We start from the raw sequence: 22,666 nt of genomic DNA, 5'->3' as shown, positions 1-22,666 counted from the left end.
CCCTCTGCCAGATGTTGGCGTTGGCTATGTAAGCGGCTGGAATGATGGACGAAGGCGTGATCTCGTTGCCAACAATGAGGAAGGGTTTTCCATCAACAACCAGATGAGAAGATGATCCAGCTTTGTGGAAGAAGGGGAGAGCCAGGCGGGTATCGGTGAACAAAGAGGCATCTATTGTTGCCGGTTTCGAGATGCAGTAATCTAGAAGGTATCAGTGAGCAATGACGCTACGGGATGATGGATAAAGGGAAAGCGACGTACTGAGAAGGCAGACTTTGTGCGCTAATGGGAGTATTCCTCGAGACTGTCAATTAAGTCTGCCGGTGGAATCCGAGTTGATGACCAGAAGGTTGGGTGTCGGATACGACTATGCAGTGAGTTGAAAGAAGGCCAGATGAAGCGATGGAATTACCTGGACTTCTGAACGAATTATCGAGTTGAAAGTCTTCGTTTCTTGATGCGTATAGGGACGATGAATGGGATGTCCGTTGGTAGAGGTAAGCAGAAGAAACCGCTGATGTATGAAGAAATTTGGTTCCTGCTAGTTGACAATGCGATGAAGAGGAATCTGGGGAAGTAACACGGGGTCTGAAGGAAGCGAAAAAGATGAATATCAACAATGGAAGATGGTAAGAGTTCAGACTCCTGGTCCTTCTCGGCAAGAAGAGGGATATTGTGCACCAAAAGGCGAGAAGGTGAATGATTAGATCAAAAGTTCAGGTCAGGGAAGGAAAGAGCTGACGAAAGGAGGAAAAGTCACGGCACGTAATGTAGACCAGGTGAAGTTGTTGCGCATTCAGGTCTACGTGGGTTGATATGGTACACATGCAGAGAACCCATCCAGCCACACAACCACCTGCTCACTCCTGTTTTTCCAGGCCGTTCCTGCCTTGGTTTCTCTTGCTGATTTGGATTTGGTGTTGGGTTTAGTTTTCTACAAGGCTTCACACCCAAACTCGCCAAGTCAGGTGTATTTCTTCAAAACCACCACCACACCACAGCAACAACAACAAAAAGAGCACCGCCAAAGTGCTCATCGCAAGAAATCCAATCAGATCAAAAACAATCTGGAGGTATTTTTTTCATCTGGGTTTCTGGAATCCGTTACATTGAGTTATCCTGACTTCTTTGGTGCAGAACACAATCATGACTGTCCCAACGACCGGCTACAAAGCTTACGACGCCCTCACCCTCCAGCATGCCTTGAATGCTGGTGAGAGTGCTGCAGCACTCAAAAAGACAGTTCAGGAGCTTCAAAGAATTATGAGAGGCCAGATCCGCGATATCACCCGCAGCACTGGCGAGGTGGCCAACGCTGCAGCCAAGGCCGAGCAGGCAAGACAGCTGGCTCTCCAGGAAGAGCTCAAAGCTGTCGAAGTTCGGTCAGACAAAGCACAGAACAATGCTGCGCAGGCTATGATGGTGGCTGAAGCCAATAACGAGAAAGCCGTCGCATTTGCTGCCCGCGACCCTGCCACTGCTGGCTCCAGCAACGTCAACCAGCAGCAACAGCAGAATCAGCAGCAGAATCAGCCAGTTGCCTCTCAGGGTCGTCGTCGCCACTGCCGCCGCCCCCGTGACCCTAACCACATCCCCAAAAGTGGCTACACGCTTCACTGCATTCATTGCGGCGTTCGACGTAGCCGTAATGATGAGGTCCGCCGTCACCTCCGCAAGGAACACTACCCAACTCTCTTCCCAGGCCTTGACCGCAACGCTCTCTTGGCGCAAGCAAGACTGGACGCTCCTTAGTCTGCTCAACAGGAAACAGTCATCCCTCACCTCCCCCCAAAGCAACGTCAACCATTCATAAACATGCATTCGATATTGGGTGGAACAAGAGGGATAGAGTGGGATTGGACTGGAACCTTTGTACTTGCTCTTCTTTATGCAAGAGTTAACTTCAGTGGTGTTGAAGCAGAACAAGAAATAGCTTGGTGAACGGTGTTCTTTGTAATCTTGGCACAAGATACCATGGGCAGCCCAAGTAATAGATTGCTTCACAAACTCGTTGAACAAAATCACTCAATATGCTCATGTGTGAATGAAGTGCACAGATAGTGCACATGGTATTGTTGCTTTATTCAAGTGACACCCTAATTGGGTAACCAGGCGCATTCAACCATCTCTGTTCAGGGTTTGAAGTAAGATACATCTTGATCTTTCTCCTGCACTTTTCGCACCCTTTCATCATGAATATTAGCCAAAAACTCGACGTACAGTCCATCCTTGTTGGACTTAGAGAGAACCTAATCTTCATTGAAGAGAATGACAGTCAAGAAGTCCTCGATCTACATAGTAGGTCCAGGCACCGAAATGAGACTCACTAAAATATATTCTTAAGCGAAGTTATGAAGAAAATAGGTACCTTGCATCTGCCAATGACTGTCATCCTCTGATCCTCTAACGTACCCCTCGACGATGAGCTGGTCTGACGGCTTGAAATGGACCATTAGCTACTGTGTATCGGCATCAACGGCACCGGCGTCTTGCCAATATAGACACAAGTGTGACAAATCGAATCACCATTGCTACTAAAGTCTTAGTGCTATTTCATCTAGTCATGGACCTAAAGGGCGTAGCGTGTCTCGGTTCTGAGTTGTCTCGCTCAAATCCTCACGTCCGTTCAAGCACCACCAGGGTAACGCAAAATCGGAAGGGTGCGAAACGTTTTATCTCTTCGGCTTGCCACCACTGCATCGTATCCTAAAGCAAGACAAACGCAGGTCGACTGCAGTTGGGGCGAGTTATGCAAACAAAAGCCCCGATTTTAGTGAAGCGAATCCCAACATTTTGCAGGCCCGGAGCAAGTCAACGAATCGCTCAAGTTGCCTTTCCTGTCAAACGGAACCATCCAGTATCCGCAACGCCGAGTCAGTTCCCCAGGTCTGGCAGCGTCGTGCAACTACCCTCAAAGCAGGATTTTCTCGTATTGTACTCCGTAGTGGGGGGGTTATGTGGCTCCCGGCAGGCAGCCTTGCACAGCTGCGCCTTGTAGTGTACTGCGGGTCAGCTTTTGGTGTCTCATGACCCTTTGCATAGACTGAACCGAATTCTGTGGATGAGCGGATAACGATTAAAGCATCAGGCTTGGGGTCAGGACTGCAGCGAGCCTCGTGACTGAAAACCTTGGCGATGGCCGTTTGGAAACGGGCTTTTGGTAAAGCAGTCAATGTATAAGGAGAAGACGGACGCGAATGATGGACTCTTGAGTCGAGGCTAAGGTCGCAGTAGCGTAGCTTACTTTGTGTGCGTGAGGGAATGGCTAGGCTTGGTAGACTAAGTACGGATAACTAGCTACGATATCCGTCCACGTGTACTCCGTACATTTGATCACCTTGCAGTGGGCAGCGCTTGGCAGGAGGTGGAGACTATTGAAAAGCCGTAAATTCTGGCGTCGATCATCTGCGATATAAATGATCGTGAATCGATCAATGACTCGTTACTGCGTGTGAGAGAACTTGTGGGACACTCACTTACGGCACAGGACAAAAGGTCTTGAATTCAGGGTAGGACAATAGGATGTGATGAGAGCACCAAGCTAATGGTCCGTCCGAATGGCTTCCAACATTAGTTCCAGGCAGGCTGTGACTGTATACAGCCACAAAAGCCCGAGGCGTCCGGGAAGATCAAGACCGCGTGGTATACATAGAAAGTAGCCCGGACGAGGAAGGACTAATGCGGATATCTCCACCATGATCGTTAGGACGGTGCCACGGGTATCATTGTTATGCAGTCGCTTATGTAGTCTTTCGCAAACTATGAGGACAAGCCGTTTCTTCGTAAGGTTGATAAGTACACCATATCCACTATCTACACCATCTAGATACACTATTCGTTAAGAGGACGCAGACCCAGTAGGAGAAAACCGCCCTTGTATTATGTCGCGTTAAACTGGGCGGTCCACCTACTGGGGTAGGTGATGCTTGTAGTCTTCCCCTGTTCAGGATTCTCTTTTATTCTCGGATACGAGCCACTGTTTACTTGCATAGCGATTCTCGCCCGCGTTGCGGATATAAATACTAGTAGTTGCGGCCACTTGTGGGTAAGGTCCGGTCCGCGATACTTAGCCCATCTCACCACTTACCCTCCTCAGTCACCTCAGTCTTACGTTACAATGAAGGCCTCCACGGTTGTCTTCCCGCTCACCATGCTCCTGGGTAGCGCCCTGGGTGTGGATATGAGCAAATATGAAGCCGAAGCAGGCGTTGAAGCTTCGTTCAAGCCCTTCCTCCAAGCGTGAGTCCCAATTCGACCTCCATACGCCTTTAAAACCTTATCCAGAACATCTACCTCAAGGACGCCCAGCTAGACGTAGGAAGCTAACAAAGAGGCTTGCAATCATAGTCTGTATGCGTCTGCAGAAGACTACCAGTCCACTAACACGTTCACGGACTTTTTCGTCCCTAAGACGGGCCGTCTCATCGTGCTCGAGAACAATGCCGAGGGAGCTCAAGCCATTGTCCAACTCAAGCAGGCGCTGCTCCCGACGACTGGCACCAAGCACTGGAACCACCTACCCAACATCACCTCGGTGTACTCTGAGACTACCACCGAGAAGACATACAACGTGTTCGGTCTCATTCAGTCGATATTTGACGGTGGCAACTGTTCAGCCGCATAGTAAGAACACCCCGCACACACATCATAAAGTGAACCGCAAGACTTTCTCAGGTAACTAACAGAATCTTTTCAACACCAACAGCTACTCTAGCCGCTTCACCGTTCTGAAAGACAGCAAGGGCAACGTTCGTAACCAGCCCCACAGTGGTAGCCTCGTGGCGTACGATGATTACGTCGTGAGCCCTTCCAAGTCGCCGACAGACATTCCGTGCTGAGTAGAGAAAGAGCTCTATCAGTTGGGCACTTTCTCTGTACGCTCAAGTGCCCACGCCCTTTATTAAACGGCATTATATCTTTGCTGAATAGAAAAGAGTCTTGAGGTTACAAAAGCTTATAATAGATAATAATCCTACCGCTGTTGCTCCTTGCGCCACAAGAGATTAGATGTCAATAGAATAGGTGCATACATGCTACCAAGTCTCAATGCGGACGTGTCTTTCTCAGAGTACATAGGCGAACTTTCAGGAAGTCGGCTCATATTCATTATCATTGTGAGGAAAATATGACCAGATGGAGGCCTGCGGCCCTCAGTGGGTATTGATGATTTCTGCGCTGAAAACGTAATAGCAAACAGGTATATCCCCACTAAATCAACCAACTCAATCAGCTAGATATGTAGAATCTGGTCGTATGACAAACCAACTAATGATTTCTAAACAAAGCATCTTGTTAAGTAAAGGTTAGAAATAGGCTGGTTGCTCAAACAGGAACAGTAACGCCCCTGCCGCGAGCCCATTGATCGTGCCCATCGTCTCATGATATTCCATAAATTTGCAAAGAACCTATTTGATATCGTTCTGCTCTGGTGCAGACTGAAGGTGCGTCTTTTCGAATGTGACGCCTTTGTCTTTGGAGCCCTGATGGGCAGACATATTACCCCAGATTGTGCCATAACGATGAGTGATGTTGCATCGGAAGTTGTATTAACAGAATGCACCAGCTACAGCGAAATCTTTGTCAGTATACTAAGACGACAAATAACTAGCCCGGGATGGAATGCTGACATAGATAAATTGTAGCCCGGATACACAATCTGAAGCTTGGTGTTTGAAGTTTCGAGTTCTTGATGATGCTCAAGTCAACATACTTCATGATGTTCTTTCCTTGCAACCCAGTATGGCTTCATCCATCCACGCCACCTTGGTGGCCTCCACAAAAGAGAAATCTTCACCGTAAAATCCTCACCGTAGGTGGAAAGATCAAAGAAACATTGATCTTTACATAAGACACTTGTGACAGCCTCTGCTCTCAATGGGTTGAGCGGAGGAGCGTTTGAGCTGTTTAAGTTTGCAAGGGTAAGTACTAACTAATTGAGGATGTCAGCGCCTCCTTTACAGTTTGTTACAAGGTCGGGGGTATGACTGAGCAAGAATTACAGAGAGAGTAGCACTGTATTAGTCGCCTCAGTTACGGCATCGATGTCAGTTTTGCCTTGCTCGTGCTGTGTCCTATTTAGTAAGGAGACGTAAGAAATTTGATGATAAATATTTTTCATCTGGCTATTTGATATTCTTCATCATTCCCGTAGTCTAGCCTAGCTTAGATAGTGAATGATATGTAAGTGAAGCTGGCTTGGTCGGATCAGCGCGTTATTTCGACAAAATACGGAACTCCGTATCTGAATCAGGCAAGAGGTACTGTAGCAGTTGTTTAGACGATTTCTGCCGCGATCTTCCATAAAGTTAATGAGGCTGGGACAGGATGTTCGGCACCAGAACCCAACCGAGATCCACTCGGAAAGTTGATTTCGGCAACCCCCTACGAGGGAACAGCTGCCGGGATGACCCGAACCTTGCTCAAGGGGCAGATTTGAGTATGAATACGCCAGTAAAATACTCCGGGGGTTTGAGATATCTGATCCGTGTTCGAAACGTATTTGAATCTTGGAATTCATGGAAGTCAGTGCGCACACATTATGGTGGTCAAGCCTTGACCACTGCTTGGTTATTCCAATAGTTAAACCGCCTCTCCGGTACGGAATGAACTTCGACAAACTTTCGCATTGCTATTCTTAGGAGAGCGTCCGCATTTCACCACCGGAATCCGCTGAAGGGTATCGGCGGAAATGTTACAAAAACAAGGCATTCCTCGCGTGCAAATTGGTGGTTCACCTAGCCCATGTGCACACCCAAAAACTCCGGAAGCTTCCAGCTAGTCATGGAGTTCTTTCGCGAAACTGCATTTGGTCACCTTGTGAGATTCGTGACGGGAGAAAGGATCCGTCAACTGCAGTACTTCGAAGAGCAGAGCCCCGATTCATGGCTCAATTACGTTAACCAGGAGACATGCGCGAATGCGAACCAATGCAGCCTAATCGAGGAAGCCGAGAGAGATTTCGACAAGAAACGAGCAGAGAAGAACGATGTAAATTTACAAAGTAGAGATGGTAGCGTGGATACAGGTCGGACTTTGGTTCCAGGCGAGGTGGGAGAGAACCTCAAAAATGCCAACAGCACCAGCATCAACCTCGAAAACGGGGGAAGCAACCGAATCGTAGAGTTTCTACCGAATGACCCAGAGGTGGGTGTCTCGAGGCTCTAGAGTTGTTGCTCACAGTCTGATTCTCGACTAGAACCCACAGAACTGGCCGTTGGTGAAGAAGGTTTTCGTGACCTTTCAGATCTGCCTTTTGACGGCCAGCATCTACATCGGCTCCGCCATCTACACGGCCGGGCTGAAGGATGTGATGCTGGTCTTTGGAGTCAGCCAAGTCGCCGCGCTGCTTGGTCTCACACTCTTTGTGGCTGGATACGGCCTCGGCCCTGTGCGCCTTCTTATCTTTGTGCCAGAACGACTTTACTGACTGGAAACACAGATGATCTGGAGCCCTCTCTCTGAGATCCCGTACATTGGCCGCAATCCTATTTATATCGGTACACTTTTTGTCTTCATCCTGCTGCAGATACCAACGGCCTTGTCAGTCAACTTTGGCATGCTCCTCACTTTTCGCTTCCTCTCGGGGTTCTTTGGGTCTCCTGTCCTCGCAACCGGCGGCGCCACGTTGGCAGATATCTGGACGCCAAAGAAAAGAGCGTATGCAATTGCGTGTTGGGGTATTGCCGCAGTAGTAGGACCTACGTTAGGCCCTGTCGTTGGCGGCTTTGCGGCCATGGCGAAGGGCTGGACTTGGCCTATCTGGGAGTTGATGTGGCTAAGTAGTTTGGTGTTCGTCTTACTCTTTTTCTGTCTGCCAGAAACAAGCTCGGCAAACATATTGTTCCGCCGGGCGAAACGGCTTAGAAAAATTACGGGCAACGACAAGTTCAAGAGTAAGCCTGAGATCTTGGCCGAGGAGATGACAGGCAGGGACATTGTCATGACGTGCCTTGTACGTCCATTCACACTCAGCTTTACAGAGCCCATGCTGTTGCTACTGAACCTCTACATCGCCTTGATATACGGTCTACTTTATATCTGGTTCGAGTCATTCCCGATCATATTCACCGGTATTTATGGCTTCAGCGATGGATTGGAAGGTCTGGCCTTCTTGGGTATCATGGCCGGAGCCTTCATCGCCATACCGCCTTTCTTCTGGTATGTACACAAATACCTCGAGCCGCAATTCGACGGAAATGGCAACATTCAACCCGAAAAGCGTATCCCGCCCGCTTTTGCCGGCGCATTTGCAATTCCATTATGCCTTTTCTGGTTCGGCTGGTCGGCGAGGGCAGACATCCACTGGATTGTGCCCATCATTGGCTCCTCATGGTTCAGCATTGGCTCCATGTTTCTGTTCAACTCAGTGCTCAGCTATTTTCCTGATGCGTACCCAGACTATGCCGCGTCAGTTCTCGCAGGCAATGATTTGTTCAGAAGCGCCTTTGGTGTGGTTTTCCCTCTTTTCGCGAACACAATGTACGAGAGGCTGGGTGTGAACTGGGCGAGCTCCCTATTGGGATTATTGGCGGTTGTGTTTATCCCTATTCCGTTCGTCCTATACAAGGTATGTTGTGTCCGGACCATTCAACTATGCTTAGAAATGCCTAACGTCATTCAGATTGGAGCCAATTTGCGCAAGAACCACAGCAAGTACGCAAGAAAGGATCTTTAGTTATGTTAAATTAGTTCACGTTGTCATATCGGATACGTTAGGTGAGCAAGTCCGACTCATCATTACGTGGTCCTAGTCAACTGTCTATTGCACTCATTGAACCACCTTCATCATCTATATCATTATGTATCCTGCGTTCATGGGCCTATCTCTACTGTGACTCAGGACATCAAAGTTCGCAGGATTAAAACTCGGTCACATCATTTCAGTGATATATATCCCTGCCGTGCTTGGCCACAGATGGAGGATATATAAATAAATGGTGCTGGATGACGAAAGTACTCAGGGCCAGTGCAAAGGAATTTCCTCTTTAATAGCGTTAGCCATAGTTACGTGCACCCTAGGCTTGGAGCAGAAGACGGCCGAGTAAAACTGGGCTTCTTGCCCCCCTCACAATCCTCTACCTTAGGTTCCAAGTCAAAATGCCATATTAGCTTTGCTAAGAAGATGCGCATCATACCATACGCAAAGCTGGACATTTCTCATCAGCATGCGAACCCTTTCAACACCAGTATACATACACTTAAACTTTGCCTAATCAATTCGTCGAGTTCTTTGACCAAGGTTGGAAGCTCCTTTTCGATCTCCGACGAAACGCGGAATCACTGGCAGAAGACTTCAACCTGGCTTATCACGGCCGTCTTATTAGTGCTTACTTGCTGGGATCTTATCGGCGGCATTACCTTCCTCCGAAATACGGAGAGCTAGGATTGGGTTTCCCTGGGCAACTAATATGCTTATATAACTTCAATGACGTGGAATTTTCACCAGCAGCATCCTCGTAAAGCTTATCGGGCACTAGAATATCGACATCCGATTCGTGTTGCATTGAGGACAAGCCGAACGGCTTGCATGGCTGCCCTCTGCACCCACAATGGAGTCCCCAGCGGAGCGTCGGCGTCGCCGCCGTAGAGTTCCAGACGGAGTCCGCAAAAGAGCGTCGCGCGCTTGCGATCGCTGCAAGATGCGCAAAAACAAATGTGTCGTGACAGATTCTGGGATATGTCGGAGATGCATTCAGAGTTCACAGATCTGTCTATTCGATGGAGAGCCAAGTCTAGAGGAGGCAGCACTTCGAGGCTCCGTGTCAAAGACGAGTCTTACTGAACGGACAGCACTGGCAGAGCCGAATGATGCAGTTGGAGATCGTGGTGAGGGGGAAGGCTGCAACATTCAGAACGACCTCTCGCCAGCGGCCAGCACGGCTTCTGAGGCATTCATGTGGCCACGATTCCTCTCCCGGCTCCGAGACGCATTCTGCCTTGATTCTGAATCAGCATCAGACGAGCAGGATGCAATGGGACAGGGGAAACGACAAAATCACTCATCATCTGAACCTGCGGAGCTCCGTCGTGTCAGGAAAACCATTGCGGGATTCCCCCCCAGGGCCGTTGCGGACTTTTTGGTATCAGTTTGCATCGCTTACGGGACTGATGTCTTTTTCTATTTCGATCAGGCACAGTTTGTAGCCGAATTGGACCAGTTCTACAATGAGCCTGCGTCAGCAATACGACTGGACACCAGCTTCGTATGTCTCAGCTTGGCGGTATTCGCTCTAGGAAGCCAATGGACTGCTCTTGCCCGGCCAGAAGCCTCAGGCAATATGAAGCAGAGAGATGACCAGAGGTTTGATCCCGGTCGCATATTCTACAACCAGGCGCGTAGCTTGATTCCAGACGTTATCGAACGTTCTTGCGTCAGGTCTGTGCAAGCAACGTTTATACTCGGTGTATATCTCATGCCAGCTAGCGCTATCAGCGCATCCTATGTATACATGGGATTAGCCTTGCGCAAAGCGCTTGCCATCGGCCTCCACCAGGAACCCGACGAATCTGCCTTTAGTCCGGAAGAACAAGAGGCTAGAAGAAGGTTGTGGTGGTCTATATACTCTCTAGAGAGGTTTGTTGTTCTTCGACTGCATCTGGATTCCTGACGCTAACTATTCTAGAACTATGACTATTAAGCTCAACCGCCCGCGATCTATCAGCCAGGACATCATCTCAGCCCGCCTCCCTCGACGAATGAGCCGAGACTCAGTCCAAAAATTCGACAACGTTCAACACCAGATAGCCAACGCAACCTTTGTTCTCATCATTGACAAGCTCTCACAACCAGGGTAAGTCTAATTCCATCGGGTCGACTTGCAGCTTGCTTCTAACAAAGGACCTAGTGCATGGTCACGGATTAACCAAACTCCTTCAGCGTCAGAGAATTTCAACTCTTGGAACAGCGCCCAGGATTCCCTAAAGAAATGGAAGAAAGATCTGCCGCCCTCAATCCGTCTTCTAAATGTTGACCCCAAGTCTTCCAGCTACAGGACCGTATTCCACCTTCATCTTAACTACTATTTTGCTTCAATAGATATGGGTAAAGTCTCAGTCGTCACTGTCGTCAAAGCCCGGCTTCGCGCGGCTTTTCGTCCCCAGGATGAGCCTCAAAGTATCAGCAAAGATGTTGAACGGTCCTCGGATGCGTGTGTAAAAGCAGCGAAGAAAATGATCGAGCTCTTTGAGTGCCTGTATCGCAGCGGCAACTTGGCGCGGTTCTCTTTTACGGACTTCCAGGGCTGCAGTATTGCCACGATCATCCTGTTGCTTGCAGGCATCCTGACCCGAGACTCAGGGTATGAGGGCCGTATAGCCTTCGGGCTGGACTGTCTTCGCCGGATGGCTTGTGGCGGGAACGTTACGGCGCAGGTGGGAGTTCGCTTTATTGAGACTTTGCGCTCCATCACCAACGAAGCAAGGTCCAAGTTTATGGCAACACAACAGGGTCAAGAAAAGAGCTCTGATACATCAGCGGAAGAGACAGTTGATTATTTGTGTTGGGAAGAGTGGCTTGCCAATGCTAAACGAGTTCACGACGCTTCGGAAGGCGAATCTGAACAAGAATTTCCCGAGTTAACAGTCAACGTAACGAGACCATTGTCACTGCGGCATGGGATGCAAACCGCTCCATGGGACGAGTCCGAGGCATCGCAGCTTGAAAACGTATTGACGTCAGGATTCTCTCTGCCAATGGACAGTACAGCGTCCCTTCACACCCAGCAACCGGTGGCCGCACAATCTTCAGAAGATCTTTGGATGCCCTCATTTACCTGGACGAATGATCAGACGTATCTAATGGGTTTGACTGGCATGGGTGTTTTAGACTTCACAGACCTGTCGTGAGCGTTGGTCACAGAACAGTGAAGATTGACCCCGAGGTCCGTGTACAGTTTTGCATGCGTATTATCAAGGTTTTTGTAATAGGCAAATTTGATGCCATCCGTCTCATAACGCTGCTTTGACTCTAACAGGCACTGCAGCGTCCTCTATCATGCCGTTCCAGCGACTCTTATGAATCCTCCCCTCCTTGATCACTCCAAGAACATGTGCTTCGGGGTCATCAAGAATGGAAACATTCTCGGCCGGGTTGGCGTCAGTGACGACAATATCCGCCTCAAATCCAACCTTGATCTGACCCAACGAGCGTTCTTTGCCCACCATCTTGGCAGGATTGATGGTCGCACTCTGCAAGACAGCAAGTGAAGGGAGAGCCTTTCCACGTAGAGTAAACTCGAACGACTGCGCCGCACCGAGCGGGCCAAGGAGATCGGTGCCAAAGCAGATGGTGACGCCTGCGTCGTATGCCGTTTTGAGAGCGACGAGCCCCGCGTGGAGAACCTCCTCATTCTTCGACATCGATTCCGGCGGCAGATAGCCTTTCCATTTTGGCGATGCCATCTGGGCGTATGTGATGAGCGTCGGTGTGAGATATACCCCTTTCTCCGCCATGATCCTCGCCGTCGGAGCGTCGACAAAGTTTCCATGCTCAATACCCCGCACTCCGTTGTCGATGCAATGCCTGATGGCCTTTGCCGTGTAGGCATGTGCCGTAACATACGTACCAGCATTCTCGGCGCATTCCACCATTGCCTGAATCTCGGCATTGGTGAACTGAAGGTGGTCGATCCTGTCAGTGGGTGTGGAAACGCCACCGGAACCCATAATCTTGATAAAGTCCGCTCCGCCGCGGATCTCCTCGCGAACGGCGGTCATGCACTCCGGAACGCCATTACACAGTCTGCCGAGACCATTCGTGGAGCCGCCGCAACACTCGCTATGGTCGTGCACGCCGCGAATGTCTCCGTGGCCGCCGGCTTGCGACAGCGCATGACCAGCAATGAAAAGTCTCGGACCGGGAAAGACGCCGTCGTTGATGGCTTCTTTCAGAGCCTGTTGCGCGCCCCCACAGTCTCGTACGCTTGTGAAACCTCTGTGCAGCATTTGCGCGCAAACGTACGGCTGGCGGAGAAGTGAGACATCGTTCGAGTTTCCGAAAGCCTTGGAGAGGTCACCGAAGCCCGGGACGGCTACTAGGTGGACATGGGCGTCAATGAGCCCCGGACAGATGAACTTGCCGGTGCAGTCGATTTCCTCGAAGCCTTGTTCTCGAGCGGTGTTGATAACGGAATCTGTAGAGTCGAGAATCGCGTTGATGAGGCCGTCTTTGAGTTGAATAGCCGCGTTGGAACGGAGAGAGCCGTCTGTCACGTCCACAATGGTGGCGTTGGTAAGGATGTATTGCCGGACCGGGGCTCGCAGCCAGGGCTTGAGGTCTGCTTCCGTCACCATTTTTGGGGTTGAGTTGATTAAATTGAACCGTCCTGGGACATGGGGTAAGAAATAATGGAGGGGAGGCAATGGGTTGGAAATCTACGTGACGCCAATGCTGTGCATCAATTTAGTAGTTTAGACGATACGTGCCTCTCTGAAGCTAGTTATTTATCCGATTGGCCTTGTCACCAAGGAGAGTGTCATCCCAAGACTTATTGGTGACTTTGGTCAACGGAGAAGACTGTGTCGGATGCATGTACCCCTATCAGCGGAAAACTGTCCTAGCAAAGCCATATTACCGATACCGGCATCGGGTATCTGTTCCAGCAGAGCGGGCGCAGTCGGTAATGTGGCATGCTCCCCACATTTGTACCGCTGCTATCATCCGCCGTCAGGGCCTATCGCAAGATTATGGGAAAACACCCTGATATGCATCCTTGGTGGGGGGGACAGGGATGCAACCCCGGGTTGATAAATGGACATGGCGCGTGGTACGTGGATCTGGCCAGCTCGTTGCGACTTAAAGCCGGCTCTCCTGCTCTTGCTCGGCGTTGGAACGGTGGTCCCCTTTGATGGGAAACGGGGAAGACACTGTTCAACGAGAGCTTGGAATTCAATAGCAGAATGGCTTCTTCCAGCGCCACCGACGAAATGACCAAAGAGCGGGCCGATGGCAACCCACAGGAAGGCGTGGAGGAGAAGAATGGACAAATTGTTGACGTAGGGGACGGGTATACCCCCGAGGAAGAGAAAGAAGTCCTGCGTAAAATCGACCTTGCGATCATGCCCATGGTATGAACAGCCATTATTACAATTAGCAATCCGTTTTCCTCAGTCAAGCTAACATCACCGAAAGATGTGCTTCGTTTTCTTTCTACAGTACTTGGACAAGCAGAGTCTGAGCTACGCAAGCGTATGTTTCTCTGCTTCTCGAGCGAGCGAGCTCCTAGTTCTCACGATTATCATAGGTGTTCGGTTTGATAACGGACCTCAAATTGACCAGTACTCAGTACTCCTGGTGTTCGTCCATCTTCTATGTCGGTAAGGAACTCAATAGTATACTGGATGACATTGTTACCAAAACTTACCATATTAGGTCAACTGGTGTCTGAGTACCCATTTATCTACCTTATGAGCAGGCTCCACCTGACGAAATTTGTCGGAATCACAATGTAGGCCACTGTCTCTTTGCGAATCACCAGGTCCCAGTGTATCTTGCTGACTTGTTGATTCTGTCTTTGATTTCAGTGTGATCTGGGGAATGATTTGCATGTGCCTAGCCGCGCCGAAAAACTACGCTGGCTTTGCTGCTGTGCGGTTCCTTCTCGGATTTGCCGAGGGGGCTGTGTCCCCTGCTTTCATCACCATCACCAGTATCTGGTACCGAAGCAACGAACATGCTCTTAGAACAGCGTAAGCACATGGCTTCGAAATTGATTGATGTGGTAATTCAATAGAAACTGACACAGTAGTAGGCTGTGGATTACGATGAACGGGGTTGCCCAGATCTGCGGTTCACTCCTCATGTACGGCATCGCCAAAAACACGTCGCTCTCCCTTGCCCCCTGGAGAATTCTCTTCCTTGTCTGCGGTGCCATCACCTCAGCGGCTGGCGTGGCATTTTATTTCTTCATGCCCAACGGCCCTAAGGATGCTTGGTTCTTAACGGCCCGACAAAAACAGATTCTTGCCTTGCGCATGGCCAAGGACCGTGAAGGAGGCGACAAGACCTCTTTCTCTATGGCGCAACTCAAGGAAGCGGCACTGGATATCAAGACCTGGTTCGTGTTCTGGTTTGGCGTTTTGGTGACAATGCAGTCTCCTGTTTTGACGGTGAGTATTCCAGCCCCGTTGCGTTCAGACTTTTTCTGACCATCTCCAGTTCGCATCACTTGTGATCAACAATATTGGGTACAACAAGTATGAAACCATGTTATACACTGCTCCATCAGGTAGGCAATGACCTTGACTGCGTCCACAAACTTCAACTAATTTAGCCACGTTCAAGGCGCTGTTCAAATCGGCATGCTATGGATCGGCGTCTGCGGCTGCATGGTTTTCCCCAAGAACCGAACCCTGGTTGCCTTGGTTCTCATTATCCCACCGCTTGTGGGCAACGTGCTTCTAATGAAGCTTTCTACCGACTCAGGATGGGGTATGATAGCTGCCTCTTGGATAGTAAGTCTCTCTGCTCCGGCAGATGCCACCATCGCTGACAAAGTTTCAGTCATCATGCATCACTGCGGTTTGGTCCATTCTTCTCTCCCTTACTGCTTCCAACGTGAAAGGCAACACCAAGCGCGCTATAGTCAACGCTATGTTCTTCGTTGGTTACTGCGCCGGTTGCATTGGTGCTCCGCAGCTCTGGACCAAGAAACCACGATACTTCAACGGCGTGGTCACAGCTATCGTCACTTGGTGCCTGCTCTTTGCTGAGATTGTGGCCTATCGGTACATTTGCGCAAGAGACAACTCAAAAAGAGATGCCGCTCTTTCTAATGAACAGCAAGTCGCCCAAGAGAACCAAGGGGAAGTGATTCTGGATGCTGGCGGTGCACCTGATAGTGACCTCACAGACAAAAAGGATAAGCAGTTCAGGTACAGCATATAGAACAGATTAGAGCAACAACCATGTTATGGTGCTATAGGAATTCTCGATGGAATGAACAAGGGGAATTGGGTGTTAATGATGGAGAAATGCTGATTCCAAAGACCGTCAGTCTACAAGGGTTGTTTTAATATGGGCACGAATCCTACGATTTTATTCTTTTAAAGTTGCAATCATCACGCAGAACCTGATCGTAGGCGTGAGCCATAGGAATCACGGGTAGACACTAGAAATCTAGAATCTACCCCGCAAGAGTGAGAATTAGATTAAAGGCAGTGACAACCTGTTATCATGGCCGGGTGATTGGCCCGCTTGATTGTGTTGGCCCCAGAGTGAGTTGGTCGTATAATATGAGTCTCACATCAGACATCAGGCAAAGTTGGCTGCCTTGTCGATATTCTTCTAGGCAACTAACACACTCTGACCGCCTTTTATTTGAACAAGACTTGGAAGAGAGATATTGGGCGGATGCAAATTACGCATGATATTCGAACAAGCTGAAATGGCCCACTCCACCATCAATTCACCGGCTCTGGACCCAGTGGCTGTCGCCGACTTTTATGATGCCCTCAAACGATCAAGACGTATGCTTGCCGTTATAGGCGCAGGGCTGTCGGTATCTTCAGGGCTTTTAACCTTTAGAGGGGTCAGCGGATTATGGAAGAACCGGGATGTGAGCCAGGTCGCGTCGCTCGCGGGGTTCCGTCATAACCCTGGCCTTGTCTGGCAGTTCTACACGTACCGTCGGCAGGAGGCACTTCGCGCGAAGCCAAACCCGGTTCATTATGCCCTGGCTGAGCTCGCCCGTCAAGTGGCCGGCTTCAGAAGCCTATCACCGGCAAGGTACAAGATGAGAATAGTTGAATGGTATAACTTGTTACTCTGGGAGTGCTTGCATGCAGAAAAGAGGAAAAATCAAAAACAGCAATATATTATTAGCCCAAGTTTTGCTCTATCGCTGAATGTCTCTGTCGATAATCCGCATCGCTTGCAAACACTCCTCATCCCGGAATCGAGGGGCCACTACTTGAATGGCACATGGTGCTCCATCACACGCTTCGGGATCGTCTAGAACAAAAAAGAGAAAGAGTCAATCAGACGGTGCAACAGAGTTACAGAAGCTTGCTGGCCACTCACAGTCTGCTTCAAATTGCGCAGTTGCCTTCTGGTATTGAGGGTCCTTGTCTTTCGAAGCGAAGCCATACGGTATGATACCGGCGGGATACTATGAGTAGTCAGCAATGGGGGCCCATACCATTGTATATATGGCATCTTCTTACGTCTAACACGTTCCACATCGCGGTGTACACAGGAACGCCGTAAGTATCGTGGGGCACAGCGGTGCTTGTTGCTCCAGGCCCGAGAACAACATCGAGCTTATACGTCCGCCAAGTCTTTCGCCAATCGTCGGCGTAACCATCGCGAAGGTTGAGGAATTCACTCAACCGGTGTGCTGTGTCCAATTCCGGCGAGACGAGAGGTCCCTCGTTTCCGAATGGATGCACATTTGCCCTGACTGAAGTAATGAGTGGCTCTCCAATCTCGCTCTCCAAGGCATCTAGACCAGAGAAACTCAGGCCGTAATAAGTAAAAGCTAGCTTACCCCCCAAACTGGCACCGCAACAAGGGTCCAGCGGAAGGCGAACAACATTGTGTCCTGCAGCTTCGAGTGAAGAGACTGCTTCGTCAAGGGCGCGGCGAACAGGAGGATGTAACGGGTAATTGGGATCTTCGGGAAGGACGCCAATGGTAAGGGCCTTGTTGGCATCATCCAGAATTCTCCATGGTGTATCAATCGCAGATGCGTCATACTCCCAAGGGCGTTGTGCGAGTGTCGTTTCCATCAGCAAGACGAGGTCGTCGACTGAGTTGGCAATTGGCCCGATAGCTGGTGATATTCCAGGGATCCGTAGCTTGGGAAATGGATAATACACCTTGCCAGCGAATGGGATCCGGTCAGCTGTGGGTTTGAAACCGTAGACTCCGCAGCAGAGAGATGGGATTCTGACAGAGCCTGCAATGTCAGTCCCCACGCCTAACACCGAGCCTCGGAATGCCACGAGGGCTCCCTCTCCTCCCGTCGAACCGCCAGCAGTCAAGGAAGTCTTGCGCGGGTTGAGTGTTCTCCCGAAGATGTTGTTTTCCGAATCGGCCGTCTAACACGAGGGGGTCAGAATGTTACTCTGGCTGCCGCGGCCAGTTCCAAAAGCAACATAGCGTGTACTTACCATCATTGTTTGAGGAACGTTGGTTTTGCAGAACAAGACTGCTCCAGCATCCAGCAAGAGATCCACCATGGCCGAGTTGGTGGTAGGCGGCGGTCGCTTGAGAAATTCAACATAACCGACTGTCGCGTAATGACCTTTTACCACGAATGAGTCCTATCATGTGTAAGCTGTTTGGAAGCACATGTCTGGCCTTTCCGAGAGAGGTCTTTTTACCTTGAGACTAATAGGTAGACCATGCAGCGGACCGATCGGCTTGCCAGTAGCTTTCAGATGTTGGTCAAGTTTCCGAGCCCTCGCTATGCCCTCATCGAAGAATATCTCGGTCAAGCAGGAAGTCTATAGACGGAGTTAGGTTCTGTTACAGGAGCCTTAAACTGCTTCCAATGCCACTCACAAGTTGCTGAGCAAGGGCAGCACGCTTGCAAAACGCCACTGTTACTTCCTCAGACGAGAGCTCTCCTGTGTGAATTCTTTCGAGTAATTTCCTTGCATTATTACTCTCCGTGATCTTGAGCTCTTTCTCAGTAAGCAGGGCAGACTTCCTTGCTGCTTCCAGGGAAACCAGTCGTCCTTCATTGGCTGTTCCGGTGCCGTTTAATTCCTTCAGCTTCGAATGTGGAATAATCCAATCTTGCGGAATAGCCTGCTGTTGCTTATCTCGATGACGAGACGCAATAGCCTCCCATGTAGTAGCAGCAGACATCATGAACAATGGCAAGTATGCTGTAAGAGTGGACAGGACCTAAAAAGAGTGATGCTTCATCCGATGTTTCTCGAGTAATAAATAGCGATTCTCAAAAGATCATGTTGGGGTGGATGTTTCCGATAAGTTCTTGGCTGTACAAGAAGAGATACCTATACCTGAAAGAAGTGACAGCTTATTTATTATGGGCCAGAATATCCCAAGCACCGCACCATGCTCTGATAAGCTGGAGCATTGTGAGGAGTAAAGTAGCGGCGGGTGTGACATCCTATAGAGGAAGGACTAGCCGCCGGCCGGCTGTTTGCAAGTTCAAACACCGTGGGTCGCAGTATCGCGGAGTCAGTCAATGATTTTCGACCACCAATCAGAATACCATGTTCTGCCGATAAGGCCGAGAGGGACTAGGCATAATAACCATACCCAATCCTACCAGCTCCTCGCAGCTGATCACAGCGAGACCATGTTGTTGACCTCTTATTGCCGGCATGTAAGAAACAAGAATCAAATAATTAGCGTATGCCATATGGCATTTAACACAGAGTAACTGTACATCACACTGTGTTCACCTTGGACAACTCTTCCGAGGCAACACATCATTACTAGGGTTGATGTGGCAGGCCGACACGCCAATCACACGACAATGATGCCTCCCCGGTAACGTGTTCTCCCCGAACGGGGCAGAGGTACCACAAATGCGCATATCACACCTCGATTTTGTCTACCAGATAGTTTACAATATAGTCCTTGATTTTTACTAGATACCAAACGTCAGTAGCAGTAGGATCACGCGGCCTATACTACCCATCTTGGACGGATCTATCAAGGAGCCTAGAATCCAAAGTAAGATTATAGAGAGGAGTAGCCCCAACTAGTTACAACGCACCAGCGTGGACCACTTGTGTGTGAACCAATGCATCGATGATGAGCAGGCAGCGCATTCGGAGGTATCAAATGGATTATACGTGAGAACTTGTTCTGCTGGGTGCATTTTTATCCTTCGATCAAACTAGCGAGGGGATTCCTCTAGGTGAATTTGGATGCAGTAGCGACGAGAAACAACACGAGACTAATATTTACCTATCACCTAACCACCTGGCCACGACCAAGAACCTACGATGCCATGATTTTGACACAAGTCCTGTTGACGATCACCCCCCGCAAAGAGCTGTTCTTATTTGATATTGGCCCTTCTTGAAAAAAGCGCCAAGAGTTGACCAACGTAATAATAGTGCAATCTTTCGCATTAACTCGCTTTGCGCTTCTCCACAAGTCGCCAATATCGAGGCGCCAGAGCGGCTCGGATCCGCTTACCCCAGATAATAAAGGGGACATGTAGAAGCCCAATGAGAAGTGATACCACTCCGCTCAGGATATGCATGTTGGTGAGGCCCATGCTCGACATCCAGGGAACAAGGGCCGAGGGGACACCCGCGCTGACTGCATTACGAATGAACGCAATACCGACAAATGCCTCTCCGGTGAGCTGCGAATATGAGTGTTAGCGTCTACCGCGTAAAAGGAATCAGGCTGAATGACCTCTTTATATGTATCGATAACGAGGGTAAAGGTAATATCACCGTTCGCACCAAGCCCAAAGGCAAAAAGCGCGCCGCCGATGCTTGGGAAGATCCAGTGCATGCCCTGATTTGTTAGCAGCTTCCAGTTTCGAAGAAGCATCGCCTCATAGAAGGTGTTTCGAGCGACTTACTCGGTCTGATGTAATTCCGAACATCATTATCCCACCTGCCATGCTAATTACGGGTAGAAACAAGAGATACAATCTCATTTCGGGCTCATACAGCCATCCGTTCTTCTTGGAAAGACGCATGACAGCCCAATCAGCGAACGGACCGCCATATAAACTACCCAAAAGGTTCCCTACAAAGGGACCCAGAGTCATAAGACCAACTGACTGAGTGTTAAAGTTGTAAGGTGGTGCCGAAAAGACGACGGAAACAACAGACATGTACATAATAAGCCAAGAAACACCCGAAGCAAGCTGGAGAGCAGTAAACATGACATGCGGGAGTGTGATGACATGGAGCGGCAGGATAAAGAGTTGTGTCAGAGATTCTGGTGTAGTAGACAGAAGGCGCATCCTCTCACGGTATGTGTTGATTCTCACGCTTGATGCGGCGTAGAACTGCGCATCATTCAGCTCGAAACTGCTCTCCGCTGCACTCATAACCTTCGATACATCGTTTTCGTGATCTTGTGAGGTGACATTGGTCCTTTGATGCTGGCTGATGACGGCTGGGGTGTATTTGGTCTCCTCGTACAGAAAAGCAAACAGGAGAGAGAGTATCGTAAGTGCAATAGAAAGATAGTAATATGACCAGCGCCATCCCTGGGTGGCGGCTTGTGCGCCTGCGACCAAGGGAGTGAGGAAGCTGCCTATCATAACAGCGGTGAAATAAAGTCCATTAGCAGATCCTCGCTGATGTAAGAAAAACAGATCGGCAATCTTGTTGAAACAAAGGAGTTAGCCAGACTTGATAACGTCAGGGGGTGAATAAAGAAAGTTGTGGATTTACAGTCATCTGCACAGCAGTCTCGTTAATCGCGCCGGCCAGTCCAGTGATGATGTTTGTGATGATCATCTCAGTATATGTGTGCATGGAAGCTGTCCACCATGCAGCGGCTGCTAATACGGCAGTGGAAACCAGATACGTAGACCGCCGACCGTACTTGACGGTAAACGGTATGAAGAAGATGCATCCAGTTGCTAGACCCGCCAGTTGGGCTGACTGCCCCTGGCTGAGCCGACTGATTGAAAGATCAAGATCAACTGTCATTTGCTGCCAAAAGACGGTTTGAATGGAAAGGCTAGTATAAACCGAAACTGTTAGTCTGACCACGAGATATATGATACAGCGGAGGCGTGCCATTTACTTCGTGAAAGCGGCTACCGTTACAGCCATAATCAAACCGTAGTTCACACACTTTCTCCATTTGGTCCAGTTCTGCGATACTGAAATGTCAGTGCGTACAAAACATAACATAACATCAAATAGGTTGGCTGTGTCAGCACCGACATACCAGAGGTTCGTTTGGGTCCGAGGTTGGAGTAGGCGAAACAACGAAGGAGGTCGATTCTGTAGCCTCCCCATCTATGTTTGGGATCACCTGTCAACATGGAGTCCACAATATGGGAAACAAGCTTAGCAGTCTCACAATTGCTCAAGAGGACGGTCCCCGGTGGCAGAGAGGAGGCATTATGGCTGAGTGCGGTCGTTGAAGTGGCCATTGTGAGCATACCCGAAAATGCCGTAACTTTGTTGTCGTCAATGCTGGGCCAAAAATGAAAAGCATCGCCAGACATGACCGTGAGGGAAAGTCAGTCATTTAGATACTTGGCGCTGGAACACAAATTGTGCCTCTACAAAGGCCTCCCATGCCGGCATGACTACCAGATAATCCCCGTTCCCAGAGGTTATTGACAGTTATATTTTCAATGATACTCATGTATCCAAGTCAACCCCCGTTCCCAGAGGTTATTAACAGTAATACTTACATATAATCATGGGTTATCGTAGTCACCTGTCCGGATGGATAAAAGTTTAGAGATAGGATTCTCGTCAAACCTAACTTATGTGCCATCAACGTGTAGAGTGGTAGCAATTGAATGTACTGCACGCGTTAGCACTGGCTGCCCAGTTACGAATCGTGGCCATTGGTACCTACGGATTGTAAATTGGACACAGGGACACCCACACATCCGGTTGAACTACCCTAGTCAACCGGCTGTCACAAGACACCCTACCCCTCCCTGTCACTTGCTAGGGATTGGACGAGTAAGTACGGAGTACGGATATCATACGTGGGTTAAAACTTTATTAATGCTAACGTTTGATG

The 22,666-nt window shown here is 49.4% G+C and overlaps 8 protein-coding genes across 8 annotated transcripts; 5 read left to right on the top strand and 3 right to left on the bottom strand.

Annotated features, from left to right (window-relative positions):
- Positions 1–1,146: 1,146 nt before the first annotated feature.
- On the top strand, positions 1,147–1,752 carry GLRG_01805 (uncharacterized protein; the record flags this gene model as incomplete). The annotated part of the gene is made up of 1 exon (XM_008093139.1): positions 1,147–1,752. The coding sequence occupies one exon, from the start codon at positions 1,147–1,149 to the stop codon at positions 1,750–1,752; it is 606 nt and encodes a 201-aa protein (XP_008091330.1).
- Positions 1,753–4,117: 2,365 nt separating this feature from the next.
- On the top strand, positions 4,118–4,838 carry GLRG_01804 (uncharacterized protein; the record flags this gene model as incomplete). The annotated part of the gene is made up of 3 exons (XM_008093138.1): positions 4,118–4,239; positions 4,348–4,623; positions 4,706–4,838. The coding sequence occupies 3 exons, from the start codon at positions 4,118–4,120 to the stop codon at positions 4,836–4,838; spliced, it is 531 nt and encodes a 176-aa protein (XP_008091329.1).
- A 1,942-nt stretch (positions 4,839–6,780) lies between these two features.
- Positions 6,781–8,674, top strand: GLRG_01803 (multidrug resistance protein; the record flags this gene model as incomplete). The annotated part of the gene is made up of 4 exons (XM_008093137.1): positions 6,781–7,143; positions 7,196–7,387; positions 7,439–8,566; positions 8,621–8,674. 4 exons carry the CDS (start codon positions 6,781–6,783, stop codon positions 8,672–8,674), a joined length of 1,737 nt encoding a protein of 578 aa, XP_008091328.1.
- Positions 8,675–10,277: 1,603 nt separating this feature from the next.
- On the top strand, positions 10,278–11,844 carry GLRG_01802 (fungal specific transcription factor domain-containing protein; the record flags this gene model as incomplete). Its single annotated transcript, XM_008093136.1, has 4 exons — positions 10,278–10,375; positions 10,433–10,573; positions 10,623–10,790; positions 10,845–11,844. The coding sequence occupies 4 exons, from the start codon at positions 10,278–10,280 to the stop codon at positions 11,842–11,844; spliced, it is 1,407 nt and encodes a 468-aa protein (XP_008091327.1).
- A 102-nt stretch (positions 11,845–11,946) lies between these two features.
- GLRG_01801 (amidohydrolase) lies at positions 11,947–13,290 on the bottom strand (the record flags this gene model as incomplete). Its single annotated transcript, XM_008093135.1, has 1 exon — positions 11,947–13,290. The coding sequence occupies one exon, from the start codon at positions 13,288–13,290 to the stop codon at positions 11,947–11,949; it is 1,344 nt and encodes a 447-aa protein (XP_008091326.1).
- Positions 13,291–13,923: 633 nt separating this feature from the next.
- Positions 13,924–15,883, top strand: GLRG_01800 (major facilitator superfamily transporter; the record flags this gene model as incomplete). Its single annotated transcript, XM_008093134.1, has 9 exons — positions 13,924–14,064; positions 14,129–14,185; positions 14,241–14,313; positions 14,369–14,444; positions 14,521–14,685; positions 14,748–15,105; positions 15,155–15,224; positions 15,281–15,450; positions 15,500–15,883. 9 exons carry the CDS (start codon positions 13,924–13,926, stop codon positions 15,881–15,883), a joined length of 1,494 nt encoding a protein of 497 aa, XP_008091325.1.
- Positions 15,884–16,832: 949 nt separating this feature from the next.
- GLRG_01799 (amidase) lies at positions 16,833–18,814 on the bottom strand (the record flags this gene model as incomplete). The annotated part of the gene is made up of 6 exons (XM_008093133.1): positions 16,833–16,948; positions 17,018–17,105; positions 17,161–18,036; positions 18,109–18,261; positions 18,322–18,444; positions 18,503–18,814. The coding sequence occupies 6 exons, from the start codon at positions 18,812–18,814 to the stop codon at positions 16,833–16,835; spliced, it is 1,668 nt and encodes a 555-aa protein (XP_008091324.1).
- Positions 18,815–20,054: 1,240 nt separating this feature from the next.
- Positions 20,055–22,058, bottom strand: GLRG_01798 (major facilitator superfamily transporter; the record flags this gene model as incomplete). The annotated part of the gene is made up of 7 exons (XM_008093132.1): positions 20,055–20,294; positions 20,348–20,452; positions 20,520–21,275; positions 21,346–21,637; positions 21,704–21,774; positions 21,851–21,921; positions 21,986–22,058. The coding sequence occupies 7 exons, from the start codon at positions 22,056–22,058 to the stop codon at positions 20,055–20,057; spliced, it is 1,608 nt and encodes a 535-aa protein (XP_008091323.1).
- Positions 22,059–22,666: the final 608 nt, after the last annotated feature.

This window comes from Colletotrichum graminicola, assembly GCF_000149035.1.
Source record: "Colletotrichum graminicola M1.001 genomic scaffold supercont1.7, whole genome shotgun sequence".
Classification (NCBI taxonomy): Eukaryota; Fungi; Ascomycota; class Sordariomycetes; order Glomerellales; family Glomerellaceae; genus Colletotrichum; species Colletotrichum graminicola.
Note: the sequence above shows the minus strand (reverse complement) of the source record. Positions and strands in the feature narration are given on the sequence as shown.